The following is a 19900-nucleotide window of genomic DNA, read 5'->3' as shown; positions in this document are numbered from 1 at the left end:
CATAAGTGATACCGCTCGTTAACCTGAGTAAAAGTTCAGTTGGCCAAGCCACCTCCCCTCAGCCCCTGAATACCTAGGCAAGCTTTCCATTTACCGCACAACCGGTAAACGCCCTTTCGTGAAATTCCAAACAACGATACTTAGAACGAGCCCAAAGTGATCCGGGTGACTTGTTGCCGCGCAATAGCCGCACTGGCGCCTAAATTTAAATTTGAATTTGGAAAACAGACCGCTGGAGCGGAACGTTAACTCTGACCATCCGATTTGCTGCGCGAGTGGTACCATGACTATCCAAGAGACAGCAGCACCGGCTGGAAACGGTTCATCCCCGAGTCTCGCGGTCCGTGAGAAAAATCCGTCAGAGGCGCTCCGATGCCGAGGAAAAACCTCGAATCAGCTATCGACTTCACAGGCTCGCCCAATGGGAATCTTACAAGTCGCCGCGACGCTGTGACGTAATTAGTTACACGCTGGCAGTCGGCTGTGCGGTCGCGTTTAGCCGCGTTTTTTTATCGCGTGTCCAACGAGGGTTGAAAATCTTTGCGAATTTGAAAAATCGCATTTCCTCTCCTCGGTCGAGTGATCCGGATTTCGAAGGTCGGTGCATCCGGGGTGATCCGCACTCCGCCCCGCCGTTCCAAGTTCAAGGAACCGTTGGCTCGCCGCCGTCGTCGGCGCGTCGGGAGGAGGCGGTGGGGAATAATCGCGTCGTCGAGGAGGGGCGGAAGTAAAAACTGAAACGCAACCGCTGTCAGTTACCTCGCGATCGCGGTGCGGGTCGTGTTCGGTGCAGTTTCCATCGATGGGAGATCGTCGCGGGTACAATTCAGTGCGCCAGTGGCAGTGACGAGTTTGTATTTTCCCGCCCCCGCCTGAGAAGCGACCCGAAGTGACGTTCGAACATGTCGCTGTCCTCGGACATGAGTTTGATGGACCTCCTGTTCGACCGGGAGGATCCGATGCTGAAAGACGTTAAGCACGAGTCCGTTCTGATGGACGACGATTGTCGGGACGACGCTATAGCGGTGAGTGACGAAATGTCCGGTCCGATCGCGTCATCGCGCTTCTTTTTTCCAAGCCGGTTTCCCGTCTACGTACATTCGTACAAACGTTGATAACACCGTTCGACGATTAATGGTTTTTCCTGAGAGTCAAACGGACAGACGCTCGGTTTGCACTCGACGGCATAAACAAACAAGAGCATCGATTCGCAATCTCTGATCGTGAATCGCGAAGATTAACGTCACTGATAAGAACCACGAAAATAAGAATCGAGAACTTTGGAACGGGATTCAAATTCCGACCGTTTTAGCAGACTCATTTTCGAACCTACGCCGGCTCGCGCCTCGACGAAAAGTAGACCACGCTCGCTATATGCACGCTTGTCAAAACAGCGAGTTTGGACCAGAAATAGAAACCGGGATTCGCAACAAGTTGCGCTGTATTCCGCTGAACCCCAAGAAACAAAGGGAATACCGATAGTTACGAGTTTAGATCATGCCGCTTTGCGTTTCGGTTGAACATATGGCGAGATTTTAACCCGCCGCCACACGTGCCGCTCGCTGATGGCCGCCATTTTTGTCCACCGATCGTATCTGCGTGTATATCGGCAATCGTTATAAAACCAGATATACGTATACCTAGAAGTGTGCTCGAGCTGCCGATTAACCACGACCGAAGTCCACGATCGCCGCTGATCGTCGGGAAAAAGAAACGAGGGGAAAACATTGGCCAGTCGGTGCTGAGAAATGATTCACGATGATTCGTTGCGCTTTTGTTAGATCAAGCCCGTCGGTGATCGTTGTGTTACGTGCACACGAGTTTGTTTTCTACACTTTCACTCAGCACTGCGGATTGCCTACTTCCGCAAAGCCGATCGGCGATAATCTGTTTTCATTGTACTCAAACACGTGCAGCAGCTTAAAGAGCGTACCGAGTCAATGAAAATTCCGTGACAGGTTTTGGAAATTCTAGGAATGTTTTGCCTCTACAGTTTCTTCGTTCGCGCATATTTCCATCATCTTTAAAATTTCTCTCATTAAACACCGTAGACGATTAACAATCCGCACCGTGAAAGTGCTCCGCAAACGTCCCTCAATATTCATACACGTTCGGAAATTTGTTTTACCCGATAACTTGTTCCCTATCTCCTTAATAATTAGTATATTACGCAATGCGCAGTGCCTTCTACAGCTGGATAAATAGCGTACATGTGTTGCGTAGAATACGTTTACCAGTGAGATAAAGCGTCAAGTCTTCGGTCTTCGTATTATGTCCAATCTTATTGACTCGCTGCTATCGCGCATTCTGCTGCCGAATTCTCCGGGTCACATGTTACTCGCGTGCATACAATTGATGTCTGCATGGATCCTGGTCAGTCCCGCTTACGACGAAACTCCAAACCTTGCACCTACGTAATCTACATCTAATTGTAAAACTTCAAACTGTTTCGCCGCACAGTTATGACACACTCCAAGTATACATGATACGTATCTGCGTGCTGCGGTACAAGTTTCGAATAATAACGTGATAATTTGGTAAACATGCGGGCACCTGGAACATTATTTGTGCCCACATCGAGCAGCATTAATTTGCAGAAACTCAAGTGGATAATAAACTGACATTTTATTACCACGTGGTCCCACAATCTATCTGAATACGCCACTTTTTTTTCAATTTCTTAACCTGGAACGCGGACGCGAAAACGACTTAGAAGCATGAAAGTTTACCGCTAATTCGTAGCAGCGATGACCCGTCATTCCGCTCACTTATTCACCGTCGAGGAGGAATCGGACTCGGGACTTTCATTATTCTATACGAATACGTAGAATCGTTGAAACCGAGGCTAAACGCTATTCTACTGAATATCGTTTCCTTTTTCAGAATCAGAACAACTCAATACACTCGATTCTCCCGTCCACTAATTGATCGGAAATCAATTAGGAGGGTAGCGGTGAGTGGTTTTCGTACACTTGATTTTCACCCCTTTTTCCAAACGCTGTTCCGATCTTGCCTGCGTGATTAAGTGCATAATCGAGGACACGATGTTTTTTCTCGATCAAAAGAATCAGCGACTCGGCACCGCGAGAAGCAGAGTGAAAGGCGAAATTCAAAATGGCTCCATTGTCGTTGCGCTTGAAAGCAACGACGGAAGACCCATCTCAACACGAGGTTGAAAAAGACGGCACCCGCGCTTCTCGCAAGAGAGATCTCCAGATGGAGGATAGATCGGTCTAATCGTAAAGACCGTACGCGACTGCATGACTCATCGTCGTTATCGTCAAGATATTCCGCAGTTCTTAGCTCACGACTATTCTTCGATTTTCGTTACGGTTCGACGAAAAAAAAAGTCCCGTAGGAAAAAGACTTTCTCGATTATCTACAAGAATTATAGCCGACACTCCAAGAATGTCGTCCGACATTTCGTTATGAGGAATGCGACGTATAGAAAGGCAATATCTTGATCGGGACAACAAATGTGCCCAGTATCTGCAGCCCGTGTGTAATTTCGTTCTTGGACTGAAGAGAGGGGAAGGACCCGTTAACTTGCGGGACCCTGGAGCGTTTATAAACCCGACTGTTCGATGCATTAAGAGAATCGAGATCTCACAACGAGTTTAATTGGTGTATCTGTACAGCAACGCTATTCCTTGCAATGAGCACAATTTTATTATTCCATTTTCCTAATACCCAGCGTAAACGGACAAACAATGCACGCGCGATATCTAGAGCAAAGACGCGGCGACTCGGCAGGGAAGAATAAATTCACCTTTCTTCTTTCTCATGGTTTGATACGGGATGAATTTAATTAGCGTTAATTGTTGTTCGTGCATACACGTATTTTAAATACAAGTATTATTGTTTCTGCAGAGTCGGTTCCCATCGCGATGTTAAATTGTATAATGACAACGCCGCAAAACCCAACAAAAATCGATAAAACAATTTTGACAACGCGGTTTATCGTCATCTTGTTTATTATCCTTGCGCTGAACTGTTTAAATTATTCGTCGATGTTGTGCAGCGTCAATTGGTAGGAATAAATAGAAACTTGCGATACATAGTCTGGTCCAATAAAAATAATTATTTTTCAAATGAATCATCTTTCGCAGTACCGTAAATGTATACGTTATACAGCGTGCACCTAAAGTTGGTGAAAATATTTAGGCAAGAAAGCCCAAGCATCAACATTTTCTCTGATTTCATCGTAAAATAACCATTTTTAGCTAATAGTTTTAGGTTGTTGACCCAACGGTCATCTCACATCGCGACTGCACCTGCCACTTTTCTCTGGTCGTTCTCAATGAAGATCGATAAACCTGCTCGTCCAAAAGCTCGCTCCCGGAAGTTTCCAGTTTTTGACCAGAAATTTATGGATCGAGGCACGGACTCAATCCATGTACTGATTAAAGCTGTACATGGATTTTTGAGTAACCGATTAATCTGCGATTTCGATTCATCGTTTCTCCAACCAATTGATTCGATAATCGAACTATTCCAAAAAAGAAAGGATACAATAGCTACGCGGTGAAGAGAGAGAATGACAGAGGGATAAAGAGAGACAGCGAGATGAGAGGAAATTTACAAGAACTGACCTAAAAGAAGACGAATAAAGAAAAAATGCGTACCTTCGTACGATCCTCCCACACTCTGATAACTTTCCTTCCCACCTTCTTCCGCCGTCATAGTCAGCTTGCAGAAATATTATTTACCGCGTATGTCCTGCAAAAAAAAAAAAAAAATACATATAATTACGTTAGATAAAAAGATTGCACTCCAGTTTTCACATAAAATTCCATGTGCTATTTCGTATTATATTTTTGTTTTCTTGAATATTTTTAGGAAGATTTATTGTTATGTATATTCCAACGAGGGCGGAAGCAAATTGTGGTGTATGGGTCCAGCGCACGATTTAATAGAATTTATTTAACGATCGACTGGTTACACTGATGCGAAATGATAGCCGAATGGAAAATCGCGCCACCTTTCTCTCGGGGGGGCAGAGAAACGAGCTTCTTATCGTCTTTCCGCATCCCTGAACGCGCGCATCGATAAATCGATGTCAATCACGCCCTCGCACGTTTTTCACTGTCGCGAATCGTGGCGCCTGCTGTTTGTCCTGCCAGTAAATTACACCCTCGCCATATAATGGTCGCATTATTGATTGCGAATAATTATTCTTGCCTGTAATACAGCAAACGTGGCAAATTCGATTCGATTTTAACGGCCTACTTCTATTTTTCATACAATTTATTCTAAGGTATATTTATGCGATGAAACAAATATTGTATTCCAATTTGAGAAAGTCTTCAACGGTTTTTCCGGTTAACAAATCGAGTTGTCAGCTTGAATTGCGAGCAGAAATTTTTAGGAAAACTTGTCATTCCGAAAATTTAAGGTGGTCTGGAATTCAGCAAACCTTATCTAAATTCACGTTTCCCAAATCCAACTCCTTTAGAGTTATTCTGAAGTTGAATAATGACCAGATTTCTTCCAAAATTTCGTTAACCTCGTATTGAATTTCTTTATTTATTACCATTATTTAAACAAACTTGTTTCGTTCCGATCCAAAACTATTACGATCTGAAAATCATAAACTTTTGCTCTGTGCAGAAAAAGTGAACGAAGAAACTGGACTGACCCCCAAAAACTGAGGATTTTTTATCACCAAATTGCGATAAGAAATTTGACTCGAATAATCGGCTAAATCTTCCACAAATCGTGAAATTCTTAGCTGCACAGCTGCTAAAATCTGCAAGATACTTGCGGCTTTTTTTTTTTGTTTTTTTACTTTTAAAACAAAGAAAATTGTTCGCATTTCAGACAGAAGAATGGCCGACGAATCCGGACGATTTCCTGGACTCGATATTCAAGCTGGACAACCAGTTCGATCTGATAGACAGTGACCTGGTTGCAATTCCTTCCTCGTCATCGGACAGCGGGCTTTCGAGTGCTTTAAGCTCGTGCGAACAGCAGCTGAGCCCGCTGCTGCCGATTGAGGAAGAGCAGATAGAATTCAACTCCGACTTGAACAGCCCTCGGGATTTCGTCGAATTCGACCCGATAGAAAGCCCGAATCAATCCCTTGAATCAAGCCCCGAAAGTCCGATCGACAGCCCGATCAGATCGGTGATGAGCTCGAACCTCGGATCGCCTGAGACGGACGCGACTGAGGGGATGGACTTTGAACAAACCCTCGTGAACGTTGTCGAGCCGAACAACATCGCCGACGGACAATCCCGGGAGGCCTTCGTCGTTCAGCAACAGCAGCAACGGACCCTCAATTTCAGTGAGTAAAAGTCTTGTTGTTTACAAAAGGGTAACGCGGGAATTGCGATAACCACGATTTGAAAGGGTTCTCCGTATTGACAAAGTCGAAGCACGTTGAACAAAGTTAAGGAAAAAATAAGACGAAAGCTTGCAAGGCTCGTATACAGAAAAATATTGTTACTTGACTCTGTACTCACAGTAACGCGTAACACTGAAAGAAAAACGTTAAAATTGTTCTCAACCTTCGCTTGAAGTCACGATAAAATAAAGAACATTGTCTGTAGTTCGAAGATGTGTCGTTTAAGGGGTGTGAACACAACTTCGGTGTTACATTAATTACTAGATCGTAAATTTTTATCTCTCAACTTTGTTCAGGCGATATTTATTCCGTCGTTGACAAACAAGACGGAAGAGTTTTTTAGCGTAAATTAACCTGACAGATGACGCGTTATCTTCTCGTATGTAAATTCTCTGTGCGATGTATTTCGCGACGCGCCTCGTTTCGCTTTAGTATCTTATACGTATGTTATACAACAACCGTCTTCAGCCAATTTCACATCTAGGTACTCTGACCTCATTATCGAGCTGCGGTCTATATTCTTCGCGATTACCAAATACTCTGCACATTTGACACGAAAATTTGTTAAACCTATTTCCGAAGAATTGCTGAGTCGAATTTTTTTCAATATTCGATACAAGAATCTTCAGAGAATTGAAAAAAAAAGAGAATTATTACTGGATTTTAGCCTTGAACGCGAAACTAGAATCGAAGATTTAGATCGGACTGGAATTTGTAACGTTATTGTGATGACGCATCTTTGGAAAAAGTCGTTATTTTGCAAGTTTAGGATTAATTGAAATTTAATAAACCGTTAGTACAGCATCAACAACCTCAGATTTTGTAAATTCAACTTTTTTCAGGTATTCTAAAGGTGCTAAAGAGTGATTTTCGTCTCAACGTTTCGATACATTAACGTTTCTAACTTCAGCGTCGATGATTTAGAATAATCTGATCGATCGATCCTCATTTTCAAACATTTCCATAACTTAATGCAGTTCGCAAAACGTACGAATAACCCGAATTCTAACTATTCCAGACGTCGTAGCGCAGCACCAGCCAGAAATTCCACCGGAAGCGACGATTAACCTGCGTAATCTTCAGAGTAACAAACGTAATAACATTAGACAATTGATCCGGGTGACACCGGTCGGTTCGGGAAATCCGAGATCGATTCTCCTTCCGGTAAGCCTGAAGGACATGAAGGAAGTCCGGACGATAAAGATCATAAACGCGACGCAGGCGAGGAATCTTAAGGGCTTTAAGATCAACCAGGGAAACGTGATCAGCAAACCGTTGTCGGTAAGCTTCCGCAGCCCTTGGCACTCTCCCTCCCACTACGTCGTGTAAAAAATAACATCCGTCAAATTACCGCCACTTCCGAAACAGGTGAGCATCAAGCAGGACGATTCCGGTAGCGAAAAGGGTGGAATATCGAGCGACGAAGTGAGCTCGGAACCGGAAACGTCGCCGTATCCACGGCTGAAGCTGAACAGCGAGGAAAAGCGACTGCTCCAGAAGGAGGGAATCACCCTGCCGACTCACTATCCGCTCACCAAGCACGAGGAGCGCGAACTCAAGAGGATCAGACGCAAGATACGCAACAAGATATCCGCCCAGGACTCGCGCAAGAGGAAAAAGGAATACGTCGACGGCCTCGAGGACCGCGTCAAGCAGTGCACCGAGGAAAACATGACTCTCCTTAAACGCATCAAGGCCCTCCAGAGCCAGAACCAGAGTCTCGCCGGGCAGCTAAAGAGGCTGCAAACCCTCATACAGAACAGCAACAAAAGTGCACAGCCTGCGACTTGCCTGATGGTTCTTCTGCTTTCTCTCGCCCTCGTCGCCGTGCCGAACCTTCGCCCGCACTCCAGCGCCAACAGCAACGAGCTGGCGCAGGAACAGGAGCAGTCGGAGAAAATGCCACCGCTCGCAGGTAATTATTTCAATCGTTTCGTCGTTCTTCGCGTTCCTTGTATGTTACCTGCGTACCGTGAGGAAAAAAAATCGGCATTGACATTGACGAAAATTAGTCGGTGTGGACTACTATACTGTTAAGAATCGGATAGTTTCAGATCGGCACCAAATTATAAACTATCAAAGTCCGTGCTGAATTTTTCTTACAGCGTACAACCGAGTCAAAACATCGCTGAAAAAAAAAATAAATAAATAAAAAAAACAAGGAGACGCAAGTTGAGGGAATGAATTCAAGTTTCGTTCGTTCGCAGAATGTCCCCCGAGTTAGAGAAAATTATAGCACATTTAATTGAGAGACACAATCGTGAGCAACTTTTTCCTTATACATAAATCAAAACCACATCGTTACGATAATGTTCGGGACTTTAGCATATTCTGTTCCTAAATGGAATAGCTTTTAGATAACGATAATGTACGTTTTGATAAGCCATGTGTTTATCATTTCTAACCTATGACGATCTTGTTTGACAGATATTTTTTTTTTTCTTTTACCAACGAACAAACCGATAAAAAAGATTTTAATGGATTTTAATATGGTTCAAATGATTTCGTTGTCGATAAAAAAAAAACATGTGGAATTGTGCAATCTCTCTACTGTTGTCAACCACCGGATTTTTTTTTTTTTTTTTTTGTCTGAAATTCGTGGTTCCCAACTCCTTTTTTCTGTATCAATGTTTTCGATTCAGAATTCAGGCGCGTTGACCTAAATTAGTTCTCGATATTATGTCCCGACCTTCTCTGTCTCTTTGTAAATCCAGCTTCAGGGCTCTCAGACGCCGAAGGCTCGAATACTGATTGCGAGTCTGACATCACGAGAACCTTTTTGGCCTGCGGTAGAATGCATAGAGAATTACGTCAGCGATTCTTGAGATACGAAACCCAACCTTCTCTACACCGATTCTACCTTTCGACTAATCAACAGGATGTATTATTCGGTGTCCTAGATTTTAAAATCGAAGCGTGCAAATGAAATCTTCGTTGCTGATTTCTTCTCTTAAATAGCTTGTCGTAAAAACTTTAAGTATACATTTAATTTTATTTCGTGCGTGACGTCAATTGAGGTTGGCCGACAAAATTTCGATACTTTTTGTAAATTCTATTATGAGACAGCTAAACATTCAGCCCTTATCAGATTATTATATATTCGTAAGCCACGAACATCGCTCTAAAAATAGAAAAAATATAAAATACTAGAACTGGAAACAAAGGCTCAGATACCGACGGTTTATTTGAAATTGCTTCGAAATGGTTAAAATTCTACTAGATTCTCATCGATTCTTCAACGATTTAAAACGAATCATCGATATCTAAGCTTTCGTTTATAATTCAATCACCAGTACTTTCTATTTTTTGATCTTTAAAGAGATCTGCACGGCTTACGTATACGATAATAATTTCACAAATACCGGATGCACAACTACCTCGTAATGAAATTAATCAAAATTATCGTCGATCTTTAGCTAATTAGCAATCCCCTCAACGTTCAACGTCTCAACTCCTCTCACCGCGTTCACATTTCTAGCCCAACTATACGACGGTTAAGCATCTGACCTACCTAGCGCCGGGTATTGGAGTGAAAAAAGTTTCACGGTCAAAGTCAGCCTCGCCGGTGACGAAGCTTCTCTTCCGGTGGGTAAAATGCCGTTCGTACCTGAACAATCTTATACCACACTCAAAGAACGTGTCCGCGCGCACGTAGAGCATTCTTCAAAATCCGTTGGCTGGTTGCTTGATACGCGGTTTACACGCCTGAACCGACGAGGATCGCGGGTCGCCCCGGACATTGAACCCAACGAGATTGTGAAAGGCTCGAGGACTTGGGAAGGGAGACCTTCTTCTTCTTCTTCCTCGCCCTCTTACTTTTATCATTAAACTTGGAAGTACGGATCAGTTTGTATTTAAACATTAATAAAAAAAAAAAAACACTGCTTCTGTCCCTCCGATCGAATTGTAACACTCCGAGACCCGGTTTCCTTTCGCGAATTAATAATTCATTTGCTTTACGTTCAATTTACCAGACATTAATCAACTTCGTTAAAAAGCAGTGCGGATATTTTCTTTATTGGAGTCTTGTAGTCTTGCAGTCGCCGTATCTTTATACGTATTCACTTTATTCCTTTACAACTTGACCGATAACTTCTATGAATTTTATTCACCCAACATTTCAACCTGGCAATTTGTTTATTACAATACAGCGATTCGGGAAATTTCATTCGGTGAAGCCATGCCTAGCCTTTGAGTACCGATTGATAGGAATCACTGAATATCAACGGGATCGCGGTTTTTATCGAGTCAAATGGGATCCGATTCGGTTTCTTTTACTCAAAGCTTACTTGCAAATGAATCGAAACCTAAGCCTGGCGAATATCGAGCAAGAGAGAAAAGAGAGAAGTAAACTTTATGTGGGAGCATATCGCGTCTGTCTGTGTATCTACAGGACGCAAGGATATGTAATACAAGTTTACAGTGAAAGTAACCTAGAAAGATTGCTCCGACGCGATTAGTCGTTGAACAGTTATAATATATTACATGTATATACAGATTCAGTATCTCCTCGGTACGGAGAGTTGAGTTCTCATTCACGAATTGAATATGAATCTTACAATGAGATTCGTAACAACGTGTACACATTTTTTTATTTCACAGAATAACTTATTTTTTTCGTCCTCATCTTCTACCCTGAAATGCTCGAAAAAATCTCGTAAAACTATATAAAAATATCGAACTCCGACGCTTTCGTTTTAAATAAAAATCGCCAATTTTCTTATCCGATGAACGGAGATAAATTTATTGAGATTGATTCTTACGATTAAAGAACAACGAATATCGCACAAGATATTACCTGTAAGTATTCTTCACACTTTCTAAGCAATAGAAATTTCCGCCTTTTTCACGGTTTTCATTGTATCACTTGTAGAATTTTAACCGTAATCATCGCGTTACTGTTTGCTCCATAAATATCGATATAAATCTCACTAACGAGGTGAAATATTTTTCCAAATTACTTCAGGAATTCAGAACGGAATGAAAGAGTTCTAGAAAAAAATTTTCTCTCGAATTTCTCTGATTCCGTGTATCAAATTAATCGCTCTCAATCAATCGTTGAGTTGTTAGAAAGAGAATAATAATAATAATAACTATCGTTCGCGTTACCGGAGACTGAATCGTTAATCATCACCGACAGCGTGTGTCGGCATTTTTCCCCGTTACCGACTGGGACAAAATGGTGCATATTTCACAAAGCGATCACTTTTCTATGAATTAAAAACACCAACTAACCGAGCCTCGCATTCTGCTCCGAGTGTCTGACAAGAAACCGAGATAAGATGTCGCCTGCGGTTTCCTCTTGTTACGGGTCACACTCTCGTTATCGCCGTACCGTTTCTCCTCTTCTTGTCTCGGGCTTCGAAATTTAATGCGCTGTACAACCTGCTCCGCTCGAGGTGATATAATAGCCCAGATTTCACGCCCCGGATTAACGGGAATTTTATCCCGAACACTTCCTTCCTCGGTCCGTTTCCCAGACATATTCTTTCTACCTCGGTATAAATTTTCTCCGGGTTATAGGTATCTATGTGTACGTCAGATTTCGCGAAAATGCTAACGATTGATCGTTAATAGTTGAATAATAACTTTTCAACTGCGGAGGTAGGGGCAAGCTAGTTCATTGACACCGTAAGGAGAAAGGAATTTTTTACTCTAACCAATCGGCCCTAAAGTGGAGAACGAGCCAGCTACTTATAATTTAATATTCCGAGCTCGTATGACAGACCGTCAGGCCCAAAACATGGTGAAATATGGTAACTAGGCACGGAGCTTCTGTCCCTCTCTATCTATCTAATTTTTTGTCACCCGAAGAGGTCAAATTTCTTCGTCACTGCTGACGAGGAGAAACGTTGCGTAAATCGCTGGACCGACTTCCATGCACGTATTTGTTGACACGGTCTTTATTAATAGATGATACAGTTTCTTTTTATGCTAGATTTATTTGTTCCTCGGATTGCTTCGGTTCGCAATAATGTGCGGATCATTTGGCGAGCATTTCCAACCGTCGCATTTCACGAAAGAAATCACTGAACTGATTTTCATCCGACGTTGTGTGTATTCCGAACTCTGGACACCGATTGAAAAACAAAGTGTAGGATGCCTTGAAGGAATTTTATCTCCTCGCAGTCGCAATCGCAATCGACACGTTCTGTACTTGTGAGGTTGAAGTTCTTACCGTTGATATAATCGTGTAAAATCGTAATTATGCAGTTTTAGCGTTGTTCGAAATACAGTAAACCACATATTTTGTAAAATCAAAACCTGCAACTTCATTTAAAGGTTGTGAATTGGTTATTTTTTCAACAAGTCTCGTTACGTTAACGTTTATACTAACTTATACCTCGTATGTGTATATCGATGTTGCAAACACTGTGGTTTTTTTTTGTTTTTTTTTCAATTTGGTCTTAATTTTTTTCCGGCATACAAAATTTTCAACTTCGTATAATTATTTCTCCGAATTGCATGATAGGTTATCGAATTAGATTTTTATCCGTTTTATTTGAATTTGTTTTTTACTTTTCCTCGATTCATTCTTCTTATCGCTTTTTATCAGCGTGCACTATAAAAAGGCCTTGCTCGGGGAGTGACGAAGAGATGAATCGAAATCGACACAAGCCTATAGACGTACGAAGCAGCATGTTCGTGATTCCTTGTATGTTTTTCTTTGTAAAAACTAGCGTTTTATAAGATACCTGTGTTTGCAATCAGTTTCCATTATACATTTTCCTCGCGTCTCGATTAGTGATCAAATTAATTACAGTCCCTGTAACATATCTCTTCACGATAGTCAACCACCGACGCTGCAACCGCGTAACTTCGCCAAAGATACTCGCGTCGTCTATGCGTATAAACCACCTACCGATGTGTAAACAAAACGTCGTCAAATATCGAAGATTTTTGCCCATGATGTGCCTAAATCGTCGAGATGACGATCTTTATCGCGTTCATATGTTCAAATACGGACGTCGCATTACGTAGATAGTACTCCCCTGTAGATACGACAAGTATTGCATTGCGTATGTGACAGAAATACATATCTAGATAGCTTATCGTACGTGCGACTAAACAGTCGAACTATGGAAGCTTTCTGCCCTCGTTTCATCAGGGACTCTTTTTTATCGCGTTTAGCTTTTTTCTTTTATCTCTCCTGCATCTTTCGCGGAATCGACCTACGTAAGTACATCGATTTTTCAAGTTATTTAGGTGCGTCACGGTAAAACTGGTAGCCATACAAACTAGTCATCGCTAATTGTAAGTATCCCGCAAGCGCGTACCGTTAGAAGCCGCGACCTCAAACGACTCGAACGTTACTCAGTCCTCGGATCCCCTCCAGTTCGTATATACTTGGTCGCAGTGAATCCGAGACAGTTAATTTTTCCGACGAGTCGTTTACGTTGGCAACAAAGAATCAATCCGCAGCGCTACAGCCGGCCGGCTGCGAAACATAAAACCCTCGCGAACGTAGAATTTTATTATTTATTACCGACTCAACTGTAATATCCACTTTATTGACCAGAAAAAGTTTTCAGATTTGCTCATTTTCTTTTTTTAATTTTTAATCATTACTTTCTATAATACTGTAAATTTTCAATAAACTTTATTTTTCAAATTTAAAAAAACTCAAAACGCTTACTCTTCAGGTCAATAAAGTGGCCAAATTCAAGATTTCTAGAGGGAATAAAGCTGATTATTCCCTTTTTACATAATGTGCTGTTTGAGTTGAATTCGATGGTCATGGGTTATGTAGATCGTAGATATTGTACATAGAGTAGACAAGTGAATGGCACAGGCGACTGGGTGATAAAACAAAAGAGAAAATCGAGCGATCTATCTAACCTCTTCTAACAAGCATGCGCAATGTTTTACCGCGCAGAGGTATAGAGCGGATCTATGCTTCTGACGCATGCGTAAATGCGTGTGCAAGAAAGAATAAACCGGTCGCATGATTTTCTTTCTCTTTATGCCCGTCCAACCTTTCCCTTATGCAAACCGCTATAACTTGTCTACTCTATGTATAATATCCCTATGGTTACATTATGTTTACAAAGGCTGAGCCTGTTTCGTGATCGGCCGGCGGTGGCGCTGCGGGCTGATTCTGGATAGTAACAGTCTAGGGAATTCTGCACTGCCAACGTAACGGACTCGTCGAAAAAATTAGCCGTCTTAGAATTACTGCGGCCAAGTGTACACAGCTGCTCATGTCAGATTCATTTATTACTTTGTCATTCGTTTATTGCACAGTTACATCACGCAGTCCCGATCATCGCATACGCTGCAATTAACCGCGTCGCGTCGTGGAATAATATTCTTGACCCAATGTACGCGTCGGTTGTTTGCAACGCTGCGTTTCGAAAGAGATAATTTATAACGCTTACTGCAATTGTTAGTTTTGAACTTTGCGTATTAGATACGTATATACATATGACAGATTCTCTTCGTCAACTCACCGGCTCTTTATTATTACTTCTTACCACTACAGTTTTCTCACAATTATCCGCAAAATGTCACTTTTTCGAACATATTTAAACCCGCTCGTTTCTCGTAGATATTGTGACGCATCATAGAAGAAAGTTTTAATTTGACCATATTTAAACTATTTTTGGCCAAAACCGATAAAATCTATTTCTTTCCGTTCTGCACCCCGCTATATTCGATTTTCCAGCGACTTTCTCTCAATTTTATAGATAATTCTGCGCTAGTTTGAAAATTTTTTAATTGTATTTACTCAACCATCGAATTCGTCGGATTAACATAATTTTCAAGATCTGTCGGTTCACGAGAAAAATATAATGCACCGATACAGGAAGTAGCAAGCGACAGACATAAACGCTTTATATCATCATTTCACATTTTTACTCGTATCTACCTTAGCTCTAATTGTTTACACAATTGGCTCAAAGATCTTCCTCAACGATATAAAATACCTGCGATAAACATCCCCAAGGCTGAATGTTGTCAGTCTAATCATATACTGTCGTTATCAAATACTGCGGCATCTAAACTTTAAACACGTAAATTGTTGCCTCCAATTTGAATCGGGGTTTTTTCCCCTTCGTTGCTTCTTTGAAATTTTACCTTGAATAACGATTACATTATTTTAGGACACACTCAGAACAATGCTGCGCAATACTTGAATTGTTCTTTTTTTTTTTGTCAAATGATAATATGCCGTATTATAGCCATATCCCCTATCGTATGAGTGACCAAAGCTGATTTAAATCAGTTGTTTTTCTTTATTCATTCTTTATATACTCGCATCTTTTTGTGAAAAATAATTTCAAAATTATTTGCATAAGTCGTAAAAACGAGCTAAACATCTTTAATATTGTGAAGAAAAATATGCAAACTCAACATGTAAGGAATAGATGTAATAGAAAATGTATGAAAATTTGAAATACTATTAGAACCATTAATTCTGTATAATTATGCTGTTAAGGAAACTTGTCACAGGTCTGAAAAATTCTCGAGAAGAGAAAGAGAAAAAAACATCCAACTGATCAATCCCAGCAGACAAAGTAAAACACAAAATCGATGACGTGCCTCTTTAAAAAAATTTCGATGAATTGATAAAACATTTTTCAGACTCAATGAATTAAGTGGATTTGTCCTCCAAAACGAAATACCGTTCGTTCAGATTCGTATGAATATATAACAGTCAATGATTCGCATTGCAGAAACAAAAAAAAAAAAAAAACCGATTTCTTGTAAATAATAAAAATATCTTTTGCAGGACGATCGCGCAGCCTGCTTTACACGAAGCAGCTTCTGGGCGAAGACCTTCAGCTGCAGTGCGGCGAGGAGCTCCTCCAGGAAGTCGAGGGCCTTCTCGACCACGACTACAACAGTCCAGCTTTGGCGGTTCCGGCGCAAAAACGCCCCCGCCTGGACCCGGATCCGGCGTCGAAGATGACGTCGCCGTACGAATACGTCGGCGGAACCCTGGGCCAAGGGTCGGGGGGCGACGTGAAGCCGGGACGAAGGTTCATTGAACCTCCTCTCGACGACGTTTGGCCCCCGCCAAAACCGGGGGGCGAAGCGGCGACGAAGATCGTCGACAAGCTCGAGGCGCTGACGAACGAGCTCAAAATAAACATCTCCGACGCTGACGGGACCAGAACGGTCCTACTAAAAGTTCCACAGGAACAATGAAAGTTTTCGAGAGACGACGATTGACCGATACTTTTTTTTTTACACATCATTTTTCCTTTTCTCATTAAAAACCTCAAAGGCACCGGAGCACAGAATCGCCGCTTTTTCCCATATCACATGGACTACGTATACGGAAAGAAAAAATATATAATATAACGTAGAGGAAATGATAAAGAGAAGTACGGAAGTGGTGATTATGATCTTCGGTCTTCATTTCTCATCGGTCCGGATACCGTTGGAAATATTTTTTCTCATCGGTGATCATTTCAGTAATTATTATACATCGTATGTGTATAGGTATACAATATGTAATGTATATCACACTTCGCGTTCACCTACATATTCGGTTCAGATTATTTACGGACGTCATTTTCTTATCTACTTTTTTATTGAGCTTTTTAGCCTCGTCGTGCTCTTATTGTTGTTATTATTATTATCACCATCATCATCGTAATACATGTAAGTAAAGGCTTGTCTGGGTTTAGGAATTCATGCACCGATTCTGTATTCTATTTACACAGGGAGTCGCGCAGGCATTTATGCAACACAGGATATAATATTATACACACACGTAAGATTTATGCGGGGAAAAAAGTGGAGAGGCATGTGTCGAAATTGTCTCGCATCAAACGGTCGTTATCACAGCAATTTTAGTCCCAACAATAAGTTTTAGAATTTACTGCCGCAACTGTGCTGCAATTATTTCATTCATCGACTTTCATTCTATATAGGTATACAGAGTGAGTAGCTAACGGTCGAATGATCTAACGCGCATGCGCTAAACTTCTAGAGAAAATACAGTTGTTTTGTCAAGTTGGCCAACCGTCACAAGTTCAGTAGCCGCGATGTATGTAACCTCAAAAATTTTGTCAGCATCTGTAACAGATGAAAGATTCTGGCCGTTGGAACTATTTTGGAAGATTGCGAATATTCTTATTTGTAAAAATTATTAATCGAGGAATGACCGAACTGCCACCATTAGCTGTCAAAATTTTTGAGGTTATGTACATCGCGGCTACTGAACTTGTGACGGTTGGCCAACTTGACAAAACAACTGCATTTGCTTTAGAATTTGAGCGCATGCGATATGCAGATATTGAATCAATTTGTAGTTTACGGTTTCGGCACTGCGTCGCTACTATCTAGTAGGGCTGAGTTACACAACCTCAAATTTCGTTATTAGGCTGTAGCGCGCTTGCGCCAACAGAGAGAAATTTTTTCTATCTCTGTCGCTCACAGGTGACACGGCTGACCCTACTAGATTACAGCGACCCTTGCGGCCAATCTAAGAATTATTGAAAGTGGACTCAAGAAGTGAGTCACCCCCACCACCAGAGTTTCCAGACCTGTATGTAAGAACGTGCTTTCGACCGTTAGCTACTCATTCTGTATACCTATACATATATATTGTATATTTTCTTTTTTGTCTGCAGTTTCTAATTTTATGAGAAGAAAAGCGTAAATCGCGTAAAAACTGATTTATGGAACATCGGTTGAGCAGCGTGATTATAATATTTATGGAATCGTTTCTTACCGATTTGAGTGAAAGAAAAAGATCAGAAGTAAATTTTACAACGACGAGGATGAAAGCGTAAAGTTTTGAAACAGTCCGAAATCTAAGACGATATCGAAATATGTATGAATTAACAGAGATCGGCCTTAGTTTTGAAAGGTACAGTGATATTTGGATTAAAAAACGTGAATGTTTTATAAGAAGTTAATCGTCGACGAATTCTCTGTGTAAGAATACAATATTTTTTTTCTTCGAGCGAAGAATTATTTTTTTCATTTAAAATATAGTCATTGTAATTTTGTTTCTCTCTTTGTAAATATTCAGATCATAAAAGGTAGTGAAATTATATCGAAGTACTCTAGTTTTAAGATTATTTTAAATATACGAATTTTATTTCGCGTGGTTACAAGAGTTTATTTTCTTACTTTTTTTTTATCGTTTGTTTGGACAAAGGGAATAATAAATCAATAATTATGACGCTACGAAATCCGCCAGCGATTTACCGACGACCTGACGATAACGGTCGTTGGTGACGTTGAAATTGTCTGTATGAACATATTATGGATATCTAATAATAATGTAATTAATGTTATTTTGCTATGATACAGCTAGAGCGATGTGTATTTTTACATTATATTTAGACATGTATTCAAGACTGTTTCGAAACTTATATATATTTTGTTCACCGCACCTATTCAAAATGCAAATTCACCATTCATTAGTTTTATTATTACTATTATTTGTATTATTAACTAACTGCCAATGCGCGAGTTTATCATGTTTTAATGCTAATTTTACTTTATACCTAAATCGAAGCGTATATTATAAATACATATATTACAAAAACATATATGTATATATATATATATATATAAATCACATGTTATAAGTATATCTCTACGTTATATGCGACATGCGTACAATGTTACCGTTTTTGTTGTTGATAGCGTCGTTCCTATTTTCACCGTGCTTTTTGTTCTCAGACGTAATGATTTAATGTTTAATGACACTACACGGGATATTATAGCGAAAATAGCGAGCACGACGAGGGCAGATAAATTACGAACGAGAAACAACGTAGTGAATACGAATTGTAAATAAAATTATTGAAAGCAGAATATATTTATTCACCGTTAAATGGTACTTATAATGCGAAGCAAGTTTATTCTACGGAACAGGACGTTAGTTCGATTCGTGTAAACTATCGTTATACTTGCTTGGGCAAACGGTGAAAAACTTGATAAGATTTTTAAAGGAAAAATAAGAATAAACAATGAGTAAAGATTTAAAAAAAAATATATCTTACTCAGATCCGAGTGTTTTAACTATATCGTCTGTTGTATTAACCCAAATGTCTATTGTAAGATCATCGTACATTCCTACTTGTAAAATTTCAACAAAAATAGATCAACGTTCTATTTTTGCATCTATAATGGCAGAGGGATGTAGGTAGTACACTCTAATTAGACGTAAGATGCGTGTAGAAATATTAATAAATAAATGAATGAATAAATAAAATTTACGCCACCGAAAGACTTGTTGATATTTCGACATTTTTCCACCTTTTCTGATTACCATTCATCTTTTGAATACCGATGTAAATCTTCCCGTCAATTTTGAATTACTCAATATTACGTTGGAGGTTTTAAATTCTTCGGAATTCACATTACTTCCAACTGCAAGATCTTGTTACTTGAAAATCTACGGTATCGTCTGCGGTTTTGGGGCTAAAATAGGTACACGTGAAAATGAGCAGTGATTTAAAAAAGAAAATTGGTTTTGTTCACATCGAGAGCTCGGGCCTTAAAAATATTGGTAAGGAACAAATGCGAGCGATTAATGTATGTCAACTTGCCTAGCTCTAGGCGATTATTCAAACAAGGATGTTG

At 40.6% G+C, this 19900-nt stretch overlaps 1 protein-coding gene across 1 annotated transcript; it reads left to right on the top strand.

Moving 5' to 3' along the window:
* The first annotated feature begins 459 nt into the window (after positions 1–459).
* LOC124184312 (cyclic AMP-responsive element-binding protein 3-like protein 1) lies at positions 460–19544 on the top strand. Its single transcript, XM_046573865.1, has 5 exons — positions 460–1025; positions 5821–6286; positions 7365–7627; positions 7715–8261; positions 16080–19544. Exons 1-5 carry the CDS (start codon positions 903–905, stop codon positions 16496–16498), a joined length of 1818 nt encoding a protein of 605 aa, XP_046429821.1. The 5' UTR covers positions 460–902; the 3' UTR covers positions 16499–19544.
* The last annotated feature ends 356 nt before the right edge of the window (positions 19545–19900 follow it).

This window comes from Neodiprion fabricii, chromosome 6, assembly GCF_021155785.1.
Source record: "Neodiprion fabricii isolate iyNeoFabr1 chromosome 6, iyNeoFabr1.1, whole genome shotgun sequence".
Classification (NCBI taxonomy): domain Eukaryota; kingdom Metazoa; phylum Arthropoda; class Insecta; order Hymenoptera; family Diprionidae; genus Neodiprion; species Neodiprion fabricii.
Note: the sequence above shows the minus strand (reverse complement) of the source record. Positions and strands in the feature narration are given on the sequence as shown.